Below are 17,866 nucleotides of genomic sequence, written 5' to 3' on the forward strand. Positions count from 1 at the left end.
TGTTATGAAAATAATAAATAGATTTATTGAATTAAGATCCACATAAGTGAAAAAAAATTCGAAAAAAAACATGGTCAAGTTCCTCAAATATGTTACGAAAACAACAAATTTAGTTCAAATTAACTGAATATATATAGAATTAAGGTTTGTTGGGAGAGAATAAGTAAAAAAATAAAGCAATCGAAAACAAGACGCAAAGATTTACGTGGTTCGGTCAAGGATGCCTACGTCCACGGAGTTGCGGAGAGTTTTTCACTATTCAAAGCAAGAAATAGAAGACTATCACCTGAATGAAAGAGCTTCTATTGAAAGAAAATGAAAAATAACACAATGCTGTAATGCTTTAGGAATTTCATTGAAAATGGATACATCGCATGTTTTACAAGCTAAAATAAAGACATAGCTGCAGGGGCTTTGGAAAGGAAAAGATAAATCTAAGAACTAGTTGGCCAGAGCCATGCTAAATAAAAAGATGAGTGACTAGAGTCATGCCTAAGAAAGCAATAAATGATTGAAGGCATTGGGTCTATGTTTGACGAGGGGTGATTGCAGTCTTCTCTTCTTTCTTCATTTATAGTATCAAGTGATGGACATTTCTTCTTTTGCTCTTCTTCACATATCTGTCATGGGACATCACGGGGATCGTGGTAAAACCACCTTCTTGTTGCTTGCTGGTGTCTCTTGGTTAGTGGTTTCATAACCGAAACTCTCTCCTAGATATGGAGATCATGACAACCTTTCTTTGGATATGCTTCTTCTTCAAGGAGGATATGGGCTCTCTTAGAAGTTGTGGTAGTCTTCACTTTACTGGTCTTCAAGCTTCATGCTCGAAAATGTGGGAATATGGCTAACAGTAGCCATTATGCCGATGCTTCTACACGAACAATCGTGTAAAAATGACTTATTCTTTGATATGCAGAACGAACGTGGCTTTGACCTCATGGTGTCACGTTTTAGCTAAAAAGTTCTTTGAGATAAATCAAGAACGTTGGGCTAACATAATTCTGTTTTCCCTGGACTCTCTTTGGGATGAGTTTGCTGGAATCTTGACATCCTCTCAATAAATTGGTTTACAATAGAATAAACCCTCAAGACAAAATGTTTTCTGATTTGTAGCTCTTGGACACTGGATTTTCAGACATGCCTTATTTGTAGTAATTGAATCCTAGATTTCAGGTCGGTAACCAATTAAATTTCTGCAAAATGAAAAAATTTTAGTATAAACAATTTCTTAACTTTATTTTAGCTTGTATAGCATGCCCACATCTCAAGATGTATCACTTTTCAATGAAAAACTTGATGCATTCTAGCAAAGTGTTGTTTTTCATTTCCTTTCAATAGAAACTCTTTTCATTTCGATGATAATATTTTGTTTCCTGCTTTTTTTCAGATTGACACTCTAGGCATTTTATGTCATTTTCTCGGAAGGCAATCCTCAAAGCTAGCAGCCTTGTGTTCTTTAAATTGCCCACAGTTCGTTTGGTGCAAAGGTCAGATTCAGTGTAGAATCTTATAAAAATTCTATCAAATCATTTAAACCGACAGCAAACCCTGACACACCTGTAAATACATCATCCATATCCACAAAACTATTGTTCCCAACAACTGAAATAGTGAGATCTTTTGTTCAGAGTAGAAGATAACCAACACATACTTATAAATTAAAGAAATATGTTAAATATGACTTAGTTAAAATTCACATATTATTTTTATCCAATAATATATCTTTTGTTAAAATTTTAGATTTAAAATTTTAATACTCTTATTTTTTAATATAATATGTAATTGAATAAATAAACGATTACTTGAAGAACGTCCATATAAATTGAATCCACAACCACAAGTGTAGACATATCGATCAGTAACAGCACTTTAAAATTTTAACTTAAATTAAATTAGGATTCCAGTTTCATATTTAAAATATTTAATTATTTCAAATAAAAAAATAAAAAATATTTTATATATTAAACTTTAATATTTTTTTCCATTTATATAATACTCAAAAGGAACATTAGTTTGTCAATTTTTTGCACACTCAAAAATACACTTGTCAATATAATAAAAACTATTTTAAAAGTTTCTATTTTCAGGAGAATATATATTTATAAGATAGTTATATAAATGATATGTATGATTTAATTAAACAAGAAAATAATAGTATATCTAATTCCGGAGCTTGAGAAAAAGTGGGTTCCTGTCCTTTGACCATATCACTCAAATCAAAATCAAAATGCAAAAATAACCCTAAAAAATTAACCAACCGTTTATAACTGTCGAGTCTCTATTGGCCTCACATTCCCCTCACAATCCTCCCCACCTAACCCTATATAATCTTTATCTCCAATCCCATCTCTTCCTTCATTCTTCAGCTTCGCGGTGTAATCTCTATATCACATTAGAGAATATACTGCAATCTCAAGAATCACTTCCAATTCATAAATCCCAACAAAAAAAAAAATGGCACCCAAGTTCGTTGCTATGGCCTTAATTTTTGTCGCGGTTGCCGGGTCTGTTGTATCTGCCGCACACCAAGCACCCACCACTTCCCCTACTGCTGCCCCCAAATCATCCACGAAAGCAGAAACACCTGCCCCTGCCAAGGCTCCCACAGCTGCCTCCACCCCTAAATCATCTCCATCACCCAAGGCCGCCACCGCTCCTGCCCCCTCCACCGATGACGATTCATCCACTGCCCCTGCGACTTCACCTTCATCCGAGTCTCCTGCTGCCTCATCCCCCGAATCTGATGTCTCCTCGCCTCCTGCCCCGGCCAGCGAGGCATCTGAGGGACCTACCGCCACTGATGATGTGAGTGATGGACCCACGGTTTCACCTGCTGAGGCACCCACTAATGAAAATTCTGGTGCTGCCACCGTCAAGGTCTTTGCCGGCCTTGGTGCTGTCACAGTTGCTGGGTTCTTCTTCTTCTAAGCTAAGCTAGCTAGACATGCATGCATTTCAAGAGATCGCATGCGTGTTAATTTGTGAGGTCATAATTATGATGATCGATGATGATGTTTAATTAGTAAATTCATGTGAGTGAGTGTTTTTGATTCATTTGTTGTAACCTGTTAGAGGAATCCCTTGACAGATTTTTTTGAGGGTTTGTTTTATGATCATCAATAAAATTCTTTAAGACAATTGATCAACCTAAACTAAGTATATCTCTCTAATAGGAATCAACGCTTAATAAAGAATTTATTGTTTTTTAAACAATGTTCGTTTGATGGAACCAACATCGAATATTAGGGACTTATATCATTTGTTAAGTTATGGTAATATTGCATAGAATTCGATCAAACACTTCGTGAAAAGAGAAAAAGGAAAAAAATAAGAGAGAGAAAGACATGTTCGTGAAAGGTCTTCTGATTTTTTTATTTTTATTTTTCTTCCTTATCAAATGACTCTCTTTGTGATTAATATGTTGTTGGGTTAAGGGGAACATGTATCATCATCATAAGTTGGGACATTTAGTCTTACTTATTCAGTTGGGCTTCTAGTTTATTGATATATTGTCTTAGGCTCAGATTATGTAACTAATATTTTATTGAATTAAAGGTATATACATTTAATATTATATGTATTATTAAAAAAATTTGGGGGTGGTAGCCGCCCACCCTTGAGTGGGCATGATTCCGCCCCTGAGTTTGATTCCTATTTCGAGTCCCTGCATAGAATTCTCATGCGCTTGTTTAGCATGTGTCATTTTTAAATCATTACACCAGCTCATAAATTTATCAGGTGCACACTCAAAAAAAAAGTTGTTAATTCTTACGTAGTTTTTTTTAATAAACAAGAATTAAAATTGTTAAAAAAAGAATTAAAATTATATTAACAATCGCATTGGCTACTTTTACCTTTCTCTTTTTTTCATTTATTTAAAAAATCAGTGTATTTTAGGCAAATATCTAGTAGTGGATTTTACAACTTATAACCTAATTTATTTAACACAGTTTATAATACATGGAGTTAGTATAAAATAAACTCCAACTAAACACAACATATATATGTTGTGTCCTTATGATCAATGGTCATAAAATTGTTCTTATTTTATATCCTTATTTTGTGTCCTTATAGGAGAATTCTCGCTAGATATATATATACACTTATATGTATCACTATTTAGCTCAAATATCACTAACCAACATTTCATTTTATGTAAAAAGGAGTAGGGCAAGATTAATTTAGTCTAAAGTATGATACATGAATTGAACCCGGCCCATTAAATATGAATATTAATATACCTTCTTATCCTTAATTTAGGCTCGAGAACAAAAGATTCCGTATTTTGTGACTTCTGGTCGGTGCACGTGCATCACCTATTACATGTTGGAGAAGAACCCATGTAAATGTGGACGTAAAATCTACTGTCTCAGCTATGCATGACAACTAAAAAGGAGAAAAAATAATTAATGGTAATGAGTGTGTCTGTTATTTCATTTGCATGCGGCGATATATTTAACTTTTTTTAAATTCCAAATGTCTTCCCACACGAGTTTAATAATTATTATATTTAGCTGGTTGACTATTGCCCTAAAAGACCGTCCAAGGTTTGGCCCACAAAGAGAGTTGTCTCTCCTTGATTGACGGAGCAAAGAAGACTTTGTCATTCTGTTTTTCTCATCTAGTGTACTTTATTCTTGTATTGATGGCCAAAGATATTGTGGTCATACTTGTCAACAAGTTTGATTCGGAGAGTTACACACCCATTTTCTCAGAATATACTTTCCATTCGTGATTTATGAGCTATTGAATGGATTTGACATGTTTACTCTTTAATACACATTCAAATGGTAGTGACTTTTGGATTCTCATCTACTAAAACTGTTAAATAATGACTTATATTAAAAGTATTAATTAATACCTAAGAACTCTAGAAAAGGGGAGCGTAGCATACCAGTCGAGCATGTAGATCTTATATTGAAAACAATAGTAGACGTAGGAAAATTATCGAGCCACATAAATTATGTGTTATTCTCTTCTCAATTTTTCGATTGCTCTGTCTATTGTTTTATTATCTGTGTGTATGCGAAGGATCTGTTTTGCAACAAAAACAAAATAACAATCTATTATTTTGGATACTTTTATAATGTCTTTGCTTAAAAGTTAAAATGATTATATACCGTTATACTAAACCAAGGTCATCAAAACATTTATAATGTGGCAAGACAAATAAATGTTGGATGTGCTTCCATTAATTGTGTTTGAAAGTTGGAACCCGATCAGTGAGAAAACAAATTAAAGTTCCATGTTGGAATTGAGAATAAATGAGAAAAAGTTGGACAAGCTTGATCTCCATTTCTTTTCTTGACTTTTGATGCCACAATATGAAATATAAGTCTTTTTGGAAGATAATTTGCATTCAAAACATAAAGCAGAAGTCATTTGCATTTGACATGTGAAGCAAACCGTAACACTTCTGCTCTTGCTTTCCTCATTCATAAGGATAGTAGAGAATGACTAATTAAGCAAAAGAGAGAGGTTGTGAATGCATACTTAGCCAAAATATATAAAAGATTAATTGCTTATAGAAGATCGAGCATAATACTTAATATTATGGCTAGCTTGTTCTTAATTAATTATTTTTAGCAGCGAGAGCCCTTCCTACAGTTAAGTGCACCAGCTGTGGTAGTCATTCCAGCCACAAGAGTAGATGGCCTTGCACTCAGGCTAGAAGCTCTTGCATATACCGATGATGCACCGGCCCCGGATTGCCTGAAATAGGCACCATTCATCATCAAATCCCCCTCTGATCTCCAGTTCCAATTACGCCACTCACTCTCTGGTGCATCCTCATGCTTTGTAACTTCCTTCCTAAATCTCACGTCCGGTGCCAGAAATCGATTTCCTTGGCTATTTATTGTCGGAGCAGCACTCCCTCCGATAGCATACATTTCCCAGTGTGTGTAGTCATTGTTCACAACGTGAAAGTATCCATGTCGACATCTACAATAATATTCAAAGAATCATTTTAACCAGTGCCCCAAAATCAGTACTATTGATTAAGAAATATTTTACAAAGGAGAAAATTTATAATTTATGTACCTTGGCATCCTTTGGACTAGTCCTTCACCAAAATGATTAAAGGCAATAGTGACTTGCATGCCTTTATCTTGAGTGTAAGAGTCGCTGTGTCCCAACAACATGACTTTGTCATGATGTGTAAAGTAGTTGTTAGAAATAGTGATAGCTGTGGAGCCATGGATTGCATCAATTAGTCCATCATTACAGTTAGACAACGAACAATGGTCTACCCAAATATGCTTGCTATCAAAGATGGCTATTCCGTCGCCGTCCGATACTCTCCACCACCCGGAATGGTGAGGAGAGTCTCTAATGTTGCCATTCCCTCCTTGCTTGCAATCATGAATGTTAATGCCATGGATGATAATGTTGGTAGCATAGTGAATTGTAATGCATGGCCCACCGGCAATGTGAACACTTGCACCTCTACCATCAATTGTCTTGAAAGAATTCATCACAAGTTCTTGGTTAAGCCTAATTACCATGTCTCTCTTGAAAATGATCCACAATGGCTCATCTTGAATGACAGCATGTCTAAGAGTGCCTGGTATAGGGTTTACAGGATTATCATCGCCGGAGTCTGTAACGACGTAGATTCGACCATTTCTTCCTCCGATTGCATCCTTACCGAACCCAATTGCACAATCTGCTAATCGTTGGCGGTTGCTCTCCCAATTAGGGTCACACCTCCAGCAGTCATCAATTGGATTCCCACTCCCACAAGACATATATGCCAAGTTTCTCCTAGAGCCATTGATGCTCCTGCATGCCCAAAAATCAACGTACAAAATGTAAGTTACATATCTATAATATATATATATATACATACATACATATATACACACACACACACATATATATAAAGCAAAATTATGTCAATATATATATGTACTTACTTGAGTACATCTTGTACTACAAGTTCAGGGTCTTGAACTGGTGAAGAGAGGACAAAACGAGGAGTTAGGAGAGTGAGGAGGAAAATCAAAATGGGGAGAGGACTTGACATTTTCTCCTTTGGATAAAGTAGTAGTAGGAGGAGGAGGAGGAGTAGTGGGAGTGAAGTATGTGTGAGTGTGGAATTTATAATAGGATAAAGCCGGGAGTGATGGCGTGATTATTACTCCATTAACCATGACATGGTGGGGTCCAAACCCTAATCGTAATTTCAGGTATTGGATAGATATAAGTCTACATTTGTTGGTAGTTTGAAACCGTTAATCAAGCGGGGCCTAATACATAATTTCAAACCTTGATATGTAATGTAAGTCCAATTGGCTTGACCCTTATAATTGCTTTCATCATTTATCAGGCCTGAATGTGTCAAGGGTTTCCCATGTATATAAACCAAATTAACTTTTAACTTACTTAATCCTTTGACCAACCCGTTTGGACCGACAGGTTTAACTTATTTGGTAAATTTATTTACAATCTCTCTCCCCAATACTTTCAATGAAGGTATTCATATGTCTTTTTATGACTTGCAATTAAGTAGTGATGTCGAGCTCACAGGACACAATTCTTTAATAGAGGCTCAAAAGTCATCCGCATATTGTGTATATATATATATATATTAATATTACATCCATCCAAAATAAGAGCCCATTATATCCACATAGACATTTTACCCCAATCTATGTGGATGAAGCAACATATATCCAAGACCTTGAGCCATTGATCACTTTGTTCCACTGAATACGCTAATCAAATTCACGTAAAATTTTCAACTTGGCATTATTGTGATTCACCATTACGTCCAGGGCAGAGTCAAGATTTGATGTTTGGGGACTGCTACTAAAAACATATCTATATTTTTGATTTGGTCGATAAAACTTCGCAGTGTCCCAAGGCGGCATCCCCAAAAATATTTTTAAAGTTATTTACAACGTTACACATCTTATTATATTCTAGAAGACTAGAACACTTGAAAAGTGTGAATACAATATTTTGTTAATTAAGTTGGAACCCTAGCTCACCAATTTGTTTGTTCTTCACATGCTTCTTATAATTTTCTCTTATAATTTCATACCTTTTCAATCATAAACAATCTTTTGTTTTTATTCACTGATGTCTATAGTGAATTTTGGAATCAGAATAGATTAATACTCAATCCTTGTGGATTCGACACTCGTATTTGCTAAAATATACTATCATTGATTCGTGTACTTGCGAATATAAACTAAGTTTTAAATCGCTATAATTTTAATGGTTCGAAATCTCACATCACCTATGCTCAACATTTTCTAGCTCATTTCATGAGGAGCTCATTTGCTTGTGTCTACTTCATCTTGGACCCATTTCTTGATATCATTTGAAAGGCCGTCATTTGAAGCCAATAGAAAGCCCAGTCCACCATCATTTTCCATGTGAAATCATTTTCAATTTCCATCACTTGCCAAGCCCCATGTACCAAGCCAATTGAAAGCCCATCTGCCAACCCATGATCCAATTGCACAAACCATCTCCACTTGTGCAAAAATCTCTCAATCATCATGCCCTCACATAAATATCTCTTGCTTATGTCCGTAACGACATCGTCATCATCTAACCTCAGTTGCCCAGCCGGGTCTTCATCTAAGCCAATACACCGATCAAGCCGTCCACTTGTGACCCATGTGTAATGCAAATTGCGACTTGATCATTTTCATCCACTTAAAGCCAGCCACCAGCAGCTTCTAATCTCCTATAAATAGAGAAACTTGCCATATATCAAGAGCACAAACAGAGACAGGGGAGAAGAGTTCTCGGGCGGCATAGAAGAGAGGAGAGAGGAGAGAGGAGAGAGGAGAGAACTAAATAAAGAATGAAGTTTTTATTTATTTCTATTTTGTTGTGTAATTCTAGTACAAACAATTAATACTCTTGCTAAGGTGATAATGAATCCACTCTATTGTTTTTAATGAATTTGGTTTGATTAACTGATAATTGATTCATGTTATGTCAAGTGTTAAATTGTTATGCTTTATTGATAATTGAATCTTGATATTTAGCTACCATTTAGGTTTGATTAGCGTGATACAAATTGTGACAGAGGCTCATGTTTAATTTGAGACTAGCTTCTTGCAATTTAACACCAAAGTTACCTAGACATAGATGTCATACGTTAGGGCTTTTGTGATTGCTATACAAGTTACCATTGATCCTAATGCGTCATTGTCTGTCCTAACCAGTTCAGATGTCCATGGATGGTTGCAAATTAGAATAGACATAGTAAATTAGATGCTCATGAATATTACATGAATTAGGAGACTTGATCTTTGACATGCATGAATGAATTGGTAATTGTCGGTTAAATGATTTGAATACAATATATAGAGTTGGTGAAATCGGAACCCTAGTGTTATTTTATTTTTATTAATCACTATTTTATATTCTTATATTTGTTCATCTGTGTTAAAATCACGAAAACAATTTGCTTCCCATAATCAGTGATAATTGAGGAAATTTGAAATTTTTTTATAAGCAGCAAGTATATAGAACCAACAAAGAAGAACAGTAGGGCATAATATGAGATGGCCTAAGAGATGTATAGTAGGACATGAGAAAGAAAAACAAGACTTCTGAAATGAAAAACAAATAACCATAGGTGAGCAAAATGAAACAAAAAAGAAAGCAGGGACTAGGAAATGAGAAAATTTTGAATTGGAATTGATTAATATTCAGTCCATGTGGATGCAGTAGAGGGTAGAATCTACAATCAAAGATTTGTATCGTTGAGCCACCAACAACCTGTGTCTTGGATAGAAGAATATGGGTAAGAGTATCGCACCGGTGTGGTCCCTATCAAAGACACTCCAACACTGAAGTTAGAATGATAATCGAAGACCTTTTTGAGCCAATAATCAAATACAGAGATAATGAGTGTAAACGAATCCAGAATATGGTTCAATGATTGGGGTCAAGGATATATCGAAGATCGAACGTCAATGAGAAAAAGTCAGCCAACCGAAAGATCTCCCTTGCCTCTGGAAAGATTTTGCTATTTATACGGTAATATAGAGGACAGGTGTCTGGATGATAATCGTTCGATCCTTACCTAGGTTACCATTAGAGACAAATTGTATCTTTCTTCTGAACCACTCTGACCCTCCTGATGCTACTCTATGATGGGACGTGGGATGGCTCTAGGTGTTAAGAGCTACACCGGTTGTGTCAATGAGCAGGTTGGGAATATCTTCTTGTGTCAGAATCAGATCAACTTGGTTGCTTCCTGCAAAACTGAGCTAGCACATGTATATATATGGAAATTAAAGGATAAGAAGATGAGACTCTAACAATCTCGGGACGAGGAGAAGTCAATGTCGTTCTCAGCTTCGACATTGATTCTAGGTCTTCGACAGCATTGTTTGGGTTGACTTTGACTCAGGTTCTTATTGTTATTTGGCCCGTGCTATTTTTTGCCACTACAGATACGACACTCATATTTACCACACCTATACTACAACTAATTTGTGCGCTTTCGAGTATAAATTTGATTTTAAATCACTATATTTTTAGTGGTCTCAAATTCGACATCAATCTCCAAATTAGTCGATTTAATCCTGTTTCCTGCAAAATTATTGAGAAACACTGATAAGAGTAAAACTAACTAAAACAAAATATAATTACATTTTAACTCTCAAAACATTTTAACTCTCAAAATACATGTTAAATTTTAAAAAAAAATTACATATTCAGAATTAACACATAAAACTCTTTCTAACAAGATCCATTGTCGATGAGTTTTATCGGGTAAATCTTAATTCTATTATTTTTTTCAATGAAGTTTCTTAATTCCATTGTTTTTTTAATGAAATTTAAAAAACAAATGAATTCAAAACTAAAACAATTAATTCTAAACTGTAATTTAAAAAATAATAGAATCTATATTAAAACAATGAATTTTGGACAATAAATTATGAGATAAAATAGTGTAAATAAAATTATTCCATTGATTAAATCAATGGAATAAACTTGTTGGGCTCTCATGGGCTACCAAGCACATGGGTTACATGTCATGTCATTTTCCATAACAAATGTATGCCTAATCTCTTCCACAAACGTGTAATCCCGTCCCACTCCCACACACCAGATAACCAACGGATCTTTCAGTATGCTGTGATAACCCCAAACGAATATTCTCACTACTTATTAGTTTTTTTTCTCCCCCGGTAGTAGTAGACTGATTTAGCCTGATGTGTTTGTTTTTTTGCTGTAATTACTTGCCTTCAAGGAACATATTTGAGGTTGCTGATGTAATAATCAAAGCAATGGGTCGGGTACGACCAGTAATGGGTCTCAAGAATCTACAAACTGCCAAACCGAGGAGGATAAGAAACAAGGATCAAAGTAGCCAGATATTTCTTTGCTCACTTTGGATCTCTGTCCACGTGTTCCTTAAGTGAATAGTGTCTGGGACCCACCTGCTTTGCACTTTCTCGTGTACGCCGTTATCAATTGTTCATAAATCATAATGTACAGTTGGAAATTAGGGTTGTTATCGAAAAAGTATTCTCGTGATTCAATTATTCATAATTTTGAATTAAGATTTAGTTACTAATATGATACTTAATTAACCATTTTTATCTTAGATATAATATCTTTATATTTTATTTAATTATGCCTATCATTTTTATTTTTAAACTACACTTATCTTGTTGTGTTACTTGCTTAAAGGAATTCTGAGGTTTTAAAATGAAGTTTTAATTTTTAAGATTCAATTGAGATAATTGAGATTTCAATTAATTGTTGGATTGGGTACCACTTCTGACATATGAATCAATATTTACAGAATTGCACCTCATCTCATCCAAGAAAATCCAGATAACATTGCAATCCCCATCCTCACCCAACCAAATTATTCCACATGTCAAAAAGGTAACCCATCGCCATCATTTTTGTCTCTGTACTAGGCCAACGACTCTGTTTCATCTTTTTCCAAATAGGTTCAAGTCTCATGTCCCGAACAATAAATCTCAACGGCTCAACCCTTTAGAGAGAGGAAAGAAAAACTTAAAAGTTGGGCACCAAGAACTCACTAGCCACCACTCCTGCGCTATGAAAGCTACCAAGAAGACCAGAAAATCCACGGCTCGAAACACTGGAGCCAAGAACAGAAAGAAGAAGCCCAAGTACCTGAGTCTCCGCCTCCAACTTTCCCAACAAACCCACTCGCCACTAAGACCTGCACGTGTGACGCGTCAACGGCACAAACAAGAACAGAAGCAACGGCGGCTGCAGCAGCAGCAACAGATCCCGCTTTTCGTGGAGGACATGCACGATGATCACGTGGCCATGCTCTTCGACACCTCCACCAACAGCACGGCCGCCAGTCTCCAAGGCATCCTGGAGAACTCCACCTCTGCCCCCTCCACGACTGAGCGGGAGGAGCCGTTATCACCATACGCGTGCGCGGAGGAGGGGTCGCGGCTTGTAAGGACGGCGATGAGGTGTAAGGAGAGGGATGCGAGTGAGGAGAAGTGGGTTTGTTATGCTGAAGTGGTGGAGGAGGTGAAGAAGGAGCAGGAGGAGGTAAGTAGTTGCTGCTGTGCTACTACTGATGATCATCATCTGCATCATGATGATGATGGTTCATGGTTGAAAGGTATAGATCATCAGAGGAGCAGTGGTGGTGGGTCCACCACCTCCTTGGTTCTGAAGCTTGATTATCAACACATATTGAATGCTTGGTCAGATAAGGGCCCGCTTTTTGTTGATGAACAAGTTGTCCCTGATTTGCATGACCCAAACCATGTAAGATTTCTATCTTTTACATTTCATCATACATGCATGCCTCCTTTGCTGTTGGTGGTATTGGTAAATTGGGGTGCATCATGTGTGCGATCTGCACATTTTGCCTTTTTACTTGTTTTTATTGAAGAGTACTGATTTGGCCGCTTATTGGAATCTTGGGGAAGGTGGTGGTGGGTCCACGCACTTTTTGGGCTTTTCGGGGGGCCCAAAGTTTCTTTTTTGCCAGCTGGGTTAATGGCCCAGTTTAACTCCTGTCAGTAATCAGTGTCTTGTACTCGTGTTGTTGCCTGTTGGTTGATCGAATGAATTATTTAGGCTAGGCTATGTTTGGCATGGGCGTATGTCTGCTTTTGGGTAAACATTTTCACCCTTGTCAAGTATAGGCTTAGTTATGTGATCATGAAATGAAAGTGCCAATTAACTTATATATTTCAACAACGCAGATGAAATATTCATCATATGTTTTTACAATAAGCAATTATCGCAGGTGGGTGTGTGAGATTTGCACTTAAATTTGTTCTGTAGCAGGGATCAACAGAGTGCTTGGGAAGTGTTGGGAATATATGGAGTGTTCCAGAGGTTGGTAGCACCAAACCGAAAGAGGAAAGTGGAACAAAAGAGGGGTGGAAGGTTGCACAAAGAGAAGCAAGCATATTGAGATACAAGGAAAAGAGGCAAAACAGGCTCTTCTCTAAGCGTATTCGATATGAAGTCCGTAAGCTTAATGCTGATAAGCGCCCTCGTATCAAGGTATACTCAGATTACCACCTTCCTTATCCTAACTATGCATATTAATTACTTTAATTCTTTTTGCTTAGAATGCCTTTAGTGTTTTGAGTATTTCTTTTAGAGCGGTACTCTTTGATTTCTTCTTCTGGATTAGTCAAGATTATAATCCCATGTCGGTCTTGCGTAACCTAGTTGAATAACTTATAAGTAAAGCTCATCCCCTCTCACATTAACAACGCGTTTTCTGAGCCTAAGTACCATAGGCGACAACTTATGAATAGAAACTGTATAATACTCTCGGAGAATTAGAAATTATATATTATGAGAATGAATGCTCTCCAATCCTGAAAAGTCTTGATTTCAATATGCTGGTTCTTTCAGTTCTTCTTTTTCAAGTTTCAAACCATTCCTTTTTTTTATTGCAGGGTCGTTTTGTGAAGAGAACCGGAGAAGACTGAAGAACAGAGTTTTGAACATAATATTATTGCCTCATATGTGGAACCTTGTTCTTTCAATACCTTAATTATTTTCCTATACCATCTTTTGTCCATTTTGTCTTCTGCATGATATGGGCAATAGTTACTGTAAGGGATGCAAACTCACTCTAAGAAACAGAACAAAAAAAGGTACAAAAAGATTGATATGGGCTTATCAGGCCTCAAAGCCCTATCATCTATAAATGGAGGCCCAACTGTCAAATTTCTTATCCACAAAATGGGCTTCATAGCTCCTTCAAGACTTAATTGGAATGGGCCAATGAATAGTATTCTGTAGAATACACATAAATATACTTACTCACGGCTTCATCTAGAACTTCATCGCCCTATCCACTTGAAAATGAAATATATAATAGTAAGGGGCACAATGATTGGAGAAGAAGAAGAAAGAAGGTTCAAGCTCCACAACACCAGAAGGTGATAGAACATGCTAAAATAATAAAATTTAGACCCTTTGAGAAAGTTCAAGATTCACTCCACTCACCTTTAAATACATGCGACTCTTTCCTTTTAGAGATACATCACTTGAGCTCACCAACACAAGGCCTTCTCAAATCAAAAAATGTCTAGCATTTTAAAAGTATTTGGTGGTGATGATGAAACTATTCTTGACCCCTTCCTTTCATTGATGAATAAATGTCCAGTCCTCAACACCCCAACAGATTGGAAAGAGACCCCGGAAGCACACGTCTTCACGGCCGATCTTCCGGGGCTCAAGAAGGAGGAGGTGAAGGTGGAAATTGATGAGGGTAATGTGCTTAAAGTAAGTGGGGAGAGGGCTCCCGAAAAAGGTGATAAAAATGACAGGTGGCGCCACGTTGAACGCTTCCGTGGCAAGTTCCTTAGGAGGTTTAAGCTACCAGATAATGCAAAGACTGATGAAGTCAAAGCTTCCATGGAGAATGGGGTGCTCAAGGTGATTATCCGTAAACAAGAGGTGAAGAAACCAGAAAAGAAGGTCATTCAGATTGAAGACAAATAGAAATTGCTGACACTAAAATTGAGGTATCGCCATAATTATGAGATTGTGGAAATAATTGGGTTGTATATTTGGTCATGGTGTGCTTGTGTGTTGAAGCTTTCAGATGTCATGCATATTACTACTATGTATTATTATGATCAATGATAAATAAAACTCTTTAAGTTTGATGTTTCTTATTGTTCTTGTTTTTTTAATTCATTATTATTTCACCATTCACCTCACTTGTGGGGGCTGCAGAATCCAAAACCAACAACAAACAGCCCCAATTTATAATCACTTGCTTTAGACCAAAAGCCTACATATCTTTAGATATTGCTATTGACAGTTGAATGTACAAGCTACTGCAAGAATTACTGTTCAGAAATTACCCATAGATGGACTAATTACACTCTTACCCTATCTATTCTTCTTCTTCCCACGAGACTTTCTTTCTTTCTTCTTCTTCTTTTTATAAATTTGTTCTTTCACACTTTAAAACTTAAAAGCTTTGTAGTATCCGGTTTTCGTCTGGCCAAACAAAAAAAAAGGAAGAAGAATAATAATAATGTAAAAATTCAAAATTCAAGAGCCCGTTTCATAGGCCCACATGTTCACAAAAATTCAAAGTCTGTTTCTTGGACCCACAAGCATGCAAAAAATCCTAAAGCCCATTTCTTGGACCATAAGCCCATAAAAATTCAAACCCAAACACAATACAACTAAACCCTAGAAAATATCTAAAAAATAGGAGAATTAAATAAATAATAAACAAAAGAAAAACCTTAAGAGGGAAAGGTGGTTCCTTTATTAGGGTTTCACAAAAGTAGGGAAAAGACAAGAATGTTAGTCTTGAGGGTTTTTAACAAAGGAGAGGAAAATAGGGTTTAAAGGGCAATGTTGACATTTAAAATAAAATCCAAGTTAAAGAGGAGGTGTGAGTCGCCGCACAGAAAAAAAGCAGCCGGACAATTGGAGAGGGAAAAAGGGTTGTGAGAGAGAAAAGAAAGGGGGAAGGAGGCAACAGAGACAGGGAGCAAAAAGAGAAATAGTTGAACAAAAAGAGAGAAAAAAACAACGGTTTTTGGGTGATTGGAAATAGAGAAGAAAGCAGCCAAAGGAAGCCACTGGTGATTAGTGGAGAAAAGGAGAAGAAAAGAGAGAGTAGAACCAGAGGAGAACAAAGAAAAGTCAAGGTGCTCCGAAAGACCAAAGAAGAAAAGGGTTCGTTCTCTTCAGTTCTATTTCTCTGCAAGGGTAATAATCTACACACATTTATATCATTCTTTATTTCTATTTCTCTGGTTCCATTTCTTTGGTGCTACCTCTGTATCTCTTTGGGTCCATCTTTCCGGTCCTATTTCTCTGAAGCATATCTGGTTTTTATGTTCTTGGCTTGGAGATCTGTTTGCTCTTTGTGTTAATATTTGGCTTTGACATCCTTGTTTGCTCACTGTGTGGAGATCTGGTTTTTTTTTCATATCTAGTTGTGATATCTCGCTTTGATATTTAGTCTTGATGAAATTATACGGAAATGTTGATGACTGATGAACTGATTTCCTGAAAGAGAAACTATCCAGGATCTATGTCCGGTTAAAAAATGTGGATTTCATTTTGTTTGGTCCAGATTTGATTTGAAGATATGTTTGTAGGTGACATAAATTTTATATATATATATATGTGAATCTCATAATGTGGTTTTGATTTAATTTGGATCTTGATTACATTTGAGCATCTAATTTTGATCATTCCTTCCTTGTATTTGATGTTGGGCTTGGACCGGGCTTGATCCCACTTGGGCCGGACTTGACTTCGTTTGGGGCCGGAGAGTTTATTTGGAGATTGGACTGGATTTGAGCAACATACGGACTCCGTGGCCATATTTGTATTTGTATTTTTTATATATCTTTTTATCTTGTATATCTTTTTATCTTGTTTTTATTTGTATATATCTTTGTAAAGGCAAATATGTAATATGGTAGTGACAATAATGGAAATGTAGTGTATAGTAGTGTAATTTATATTTATGCATATTTAAATTGATTAGTATGCATGTTAGGGGTTGTTAGTTTAGAATACATGTTTAGAATGTATATTAGAATGGTATGCATATGTCATTTTTCGCAAATCCGTCAATTCAACAACCGCGTCTTTACCAAATTTTCACATAAACAAAATAAGAAGATACCTAAATTAAAGTCAAATAGGAGGAGGATTTGATAAAATTCAGCTCTTGCCTAAACTTTAATTATGATATCTTCATCTAAACGAAAAGCAAATAATAAATTAATTTATTAGATATCTAAATTAAAGTTCTTTAGGAGGACTTGATAAAATTCAGCTCTTGTCTAGGCTTTAATTATGTTATCTCTTTGAATTAAAGTATTATTTGTATTCGTAAACACAATGATAAATTAATTTACTAGATACCTAAATTAAAGTTATTTAGGAGGAGTACTTGATAAAATTCAGCTCTTGCCTAGGCTTTAATTATGTTATTTCTTTAAATTAAAATATCAATTGTATTCATGAAAAGCATGATAATTAATTTACTAGATACCTAAATTAAAGTTATTTAGGAGGAGGACTTGGTAACATTCAGCTCCTGCCTAAACTTTAATTATGTTATCTTTTCAAATTAAAGTATCATTTATGTTCGTAAGTTCGTCAAACGAATTTAGATTGTTCTTTCCGTTTTATTCATTGTTCTTTGATTATGTGATTGAGACCTCCCCTTTGTATAAAACCCAATGTCCTTTTTGCAAATTCCATCCAATATTTTTTCGAGTTGATTTTCAATAAAACCCATAAAAAATGAGATTTTCAAAAAAACAAAGCCTTGGTCTAATAGTAATGGAACGATTCCACCACATTTGATAATACATGATTTTTCGGGCATATGAAAAATTCATTGAAACAAATTGGGACG

General features: G+C 35.9%; 4 protein-coding genes across 4 annotated transcripts; 3 read left to right on the forward strand and 1 right to left on the reverse strand.

Annotated features, from left to right (window-relative positions):
- Positions 1 to 2,478: 2,478 nt before the first annotated feature.
- Positions 2,479 to 2,931, forward strand: LOC120008707 (classical arabinogalactan protein 6-like). Its single transcript, XM_038859090.1, has one exon. It carries the CDS (start codon positions 2,479 to 2,481, stop codon positions 2,929 to 2,931), a length of 453 nt encoding a protein of 150 aa, XP_038715018.1.
- Positions 2,932 to 5,282: 2,351 nt separating this feature from the next.
- Positions 5,283 to 7,081, reverse strand: LOC120008454 (pectate lyase-like). Its single transcript, XM_038858777.1, has 3 exons — positions 6,921 to 7,081; positions 6,046 to 6,786; positions 5,283 to 5,946 (listed from the first exon to the last, which is right to left on the reverse strand). The coding sequence occupies exons 1-3, from the start codon at positions 7,028 to 7,030 to the stop codon at positions 5,586 to 5,588; spliced, it is 1,212 nt and encodes a 403-aa protein (XP_038714705.1). The 5' UTR covers positions 7,031 to 7,081; the 3' UTR covers positions 5,283 to 5,585.
- A 4,918-nt stretch (positions 7,082 to 11,999) lies between these two features.
- On the forward strand, positions 12,000 to 14,058 carry LOC120009849 (zinc finger protein CONSTANS-LIKE 8-like). Its single transcript, XM_038860566.1, has 3 exons — positions 12,000 to 12,753; positions 13,282 to 13,503; positions 13,908 to 14,058. The coding sequence occupies exons 1-3, from the start codon at positions 12,058 to 12,060 to the stop codon at positions 13,938 to 13,940; spliced, it is 951 nt and encodes a 316-aa protein (XP_038716494.1). The 5' UTR covers positions 12,000 to 12,057; the 3' UTR covers positions 13,941 to 14,058.
- A 445-nt stretch (positions 14,059 to 14,503) lies between these two features.
- LOC120009704 (class I heat shock protein-like) lies at positions 14,504 to 15,137 on the forward strand. Its single transcript, XM_038860390.1, has one exon. The coding sequence runs from the start codon at positions 14,542 to 14,544 to the stop codon at positions 14,959 to 14,961; it is 420 nt and encodes a 139-aa protein (XP_038716318.1). The 5' UTR covers positions 14,504 to 14,541; the 3' UTR covers positions 14,962 to 15,137.
- Positions 15,138 to 17,866: the final 2,729 nt, after the last annotated feature.

This window comes from Tripterygium wilfordii, chromosome 11 (genome assembly GCF_013401445.1).
Source record: "Tripterygium wilfordii isolate XIE 37 chromosome 11, ASM1340144v1, whole genome shotgun sequence".
Classification (NCBI taxonomy): Eukaryota; Viridiplantae; Streptophyta; class Magnoliopsida; order Celastrales; family Celastraceae; genus Tripterygium; species Tripterygium wilfordii.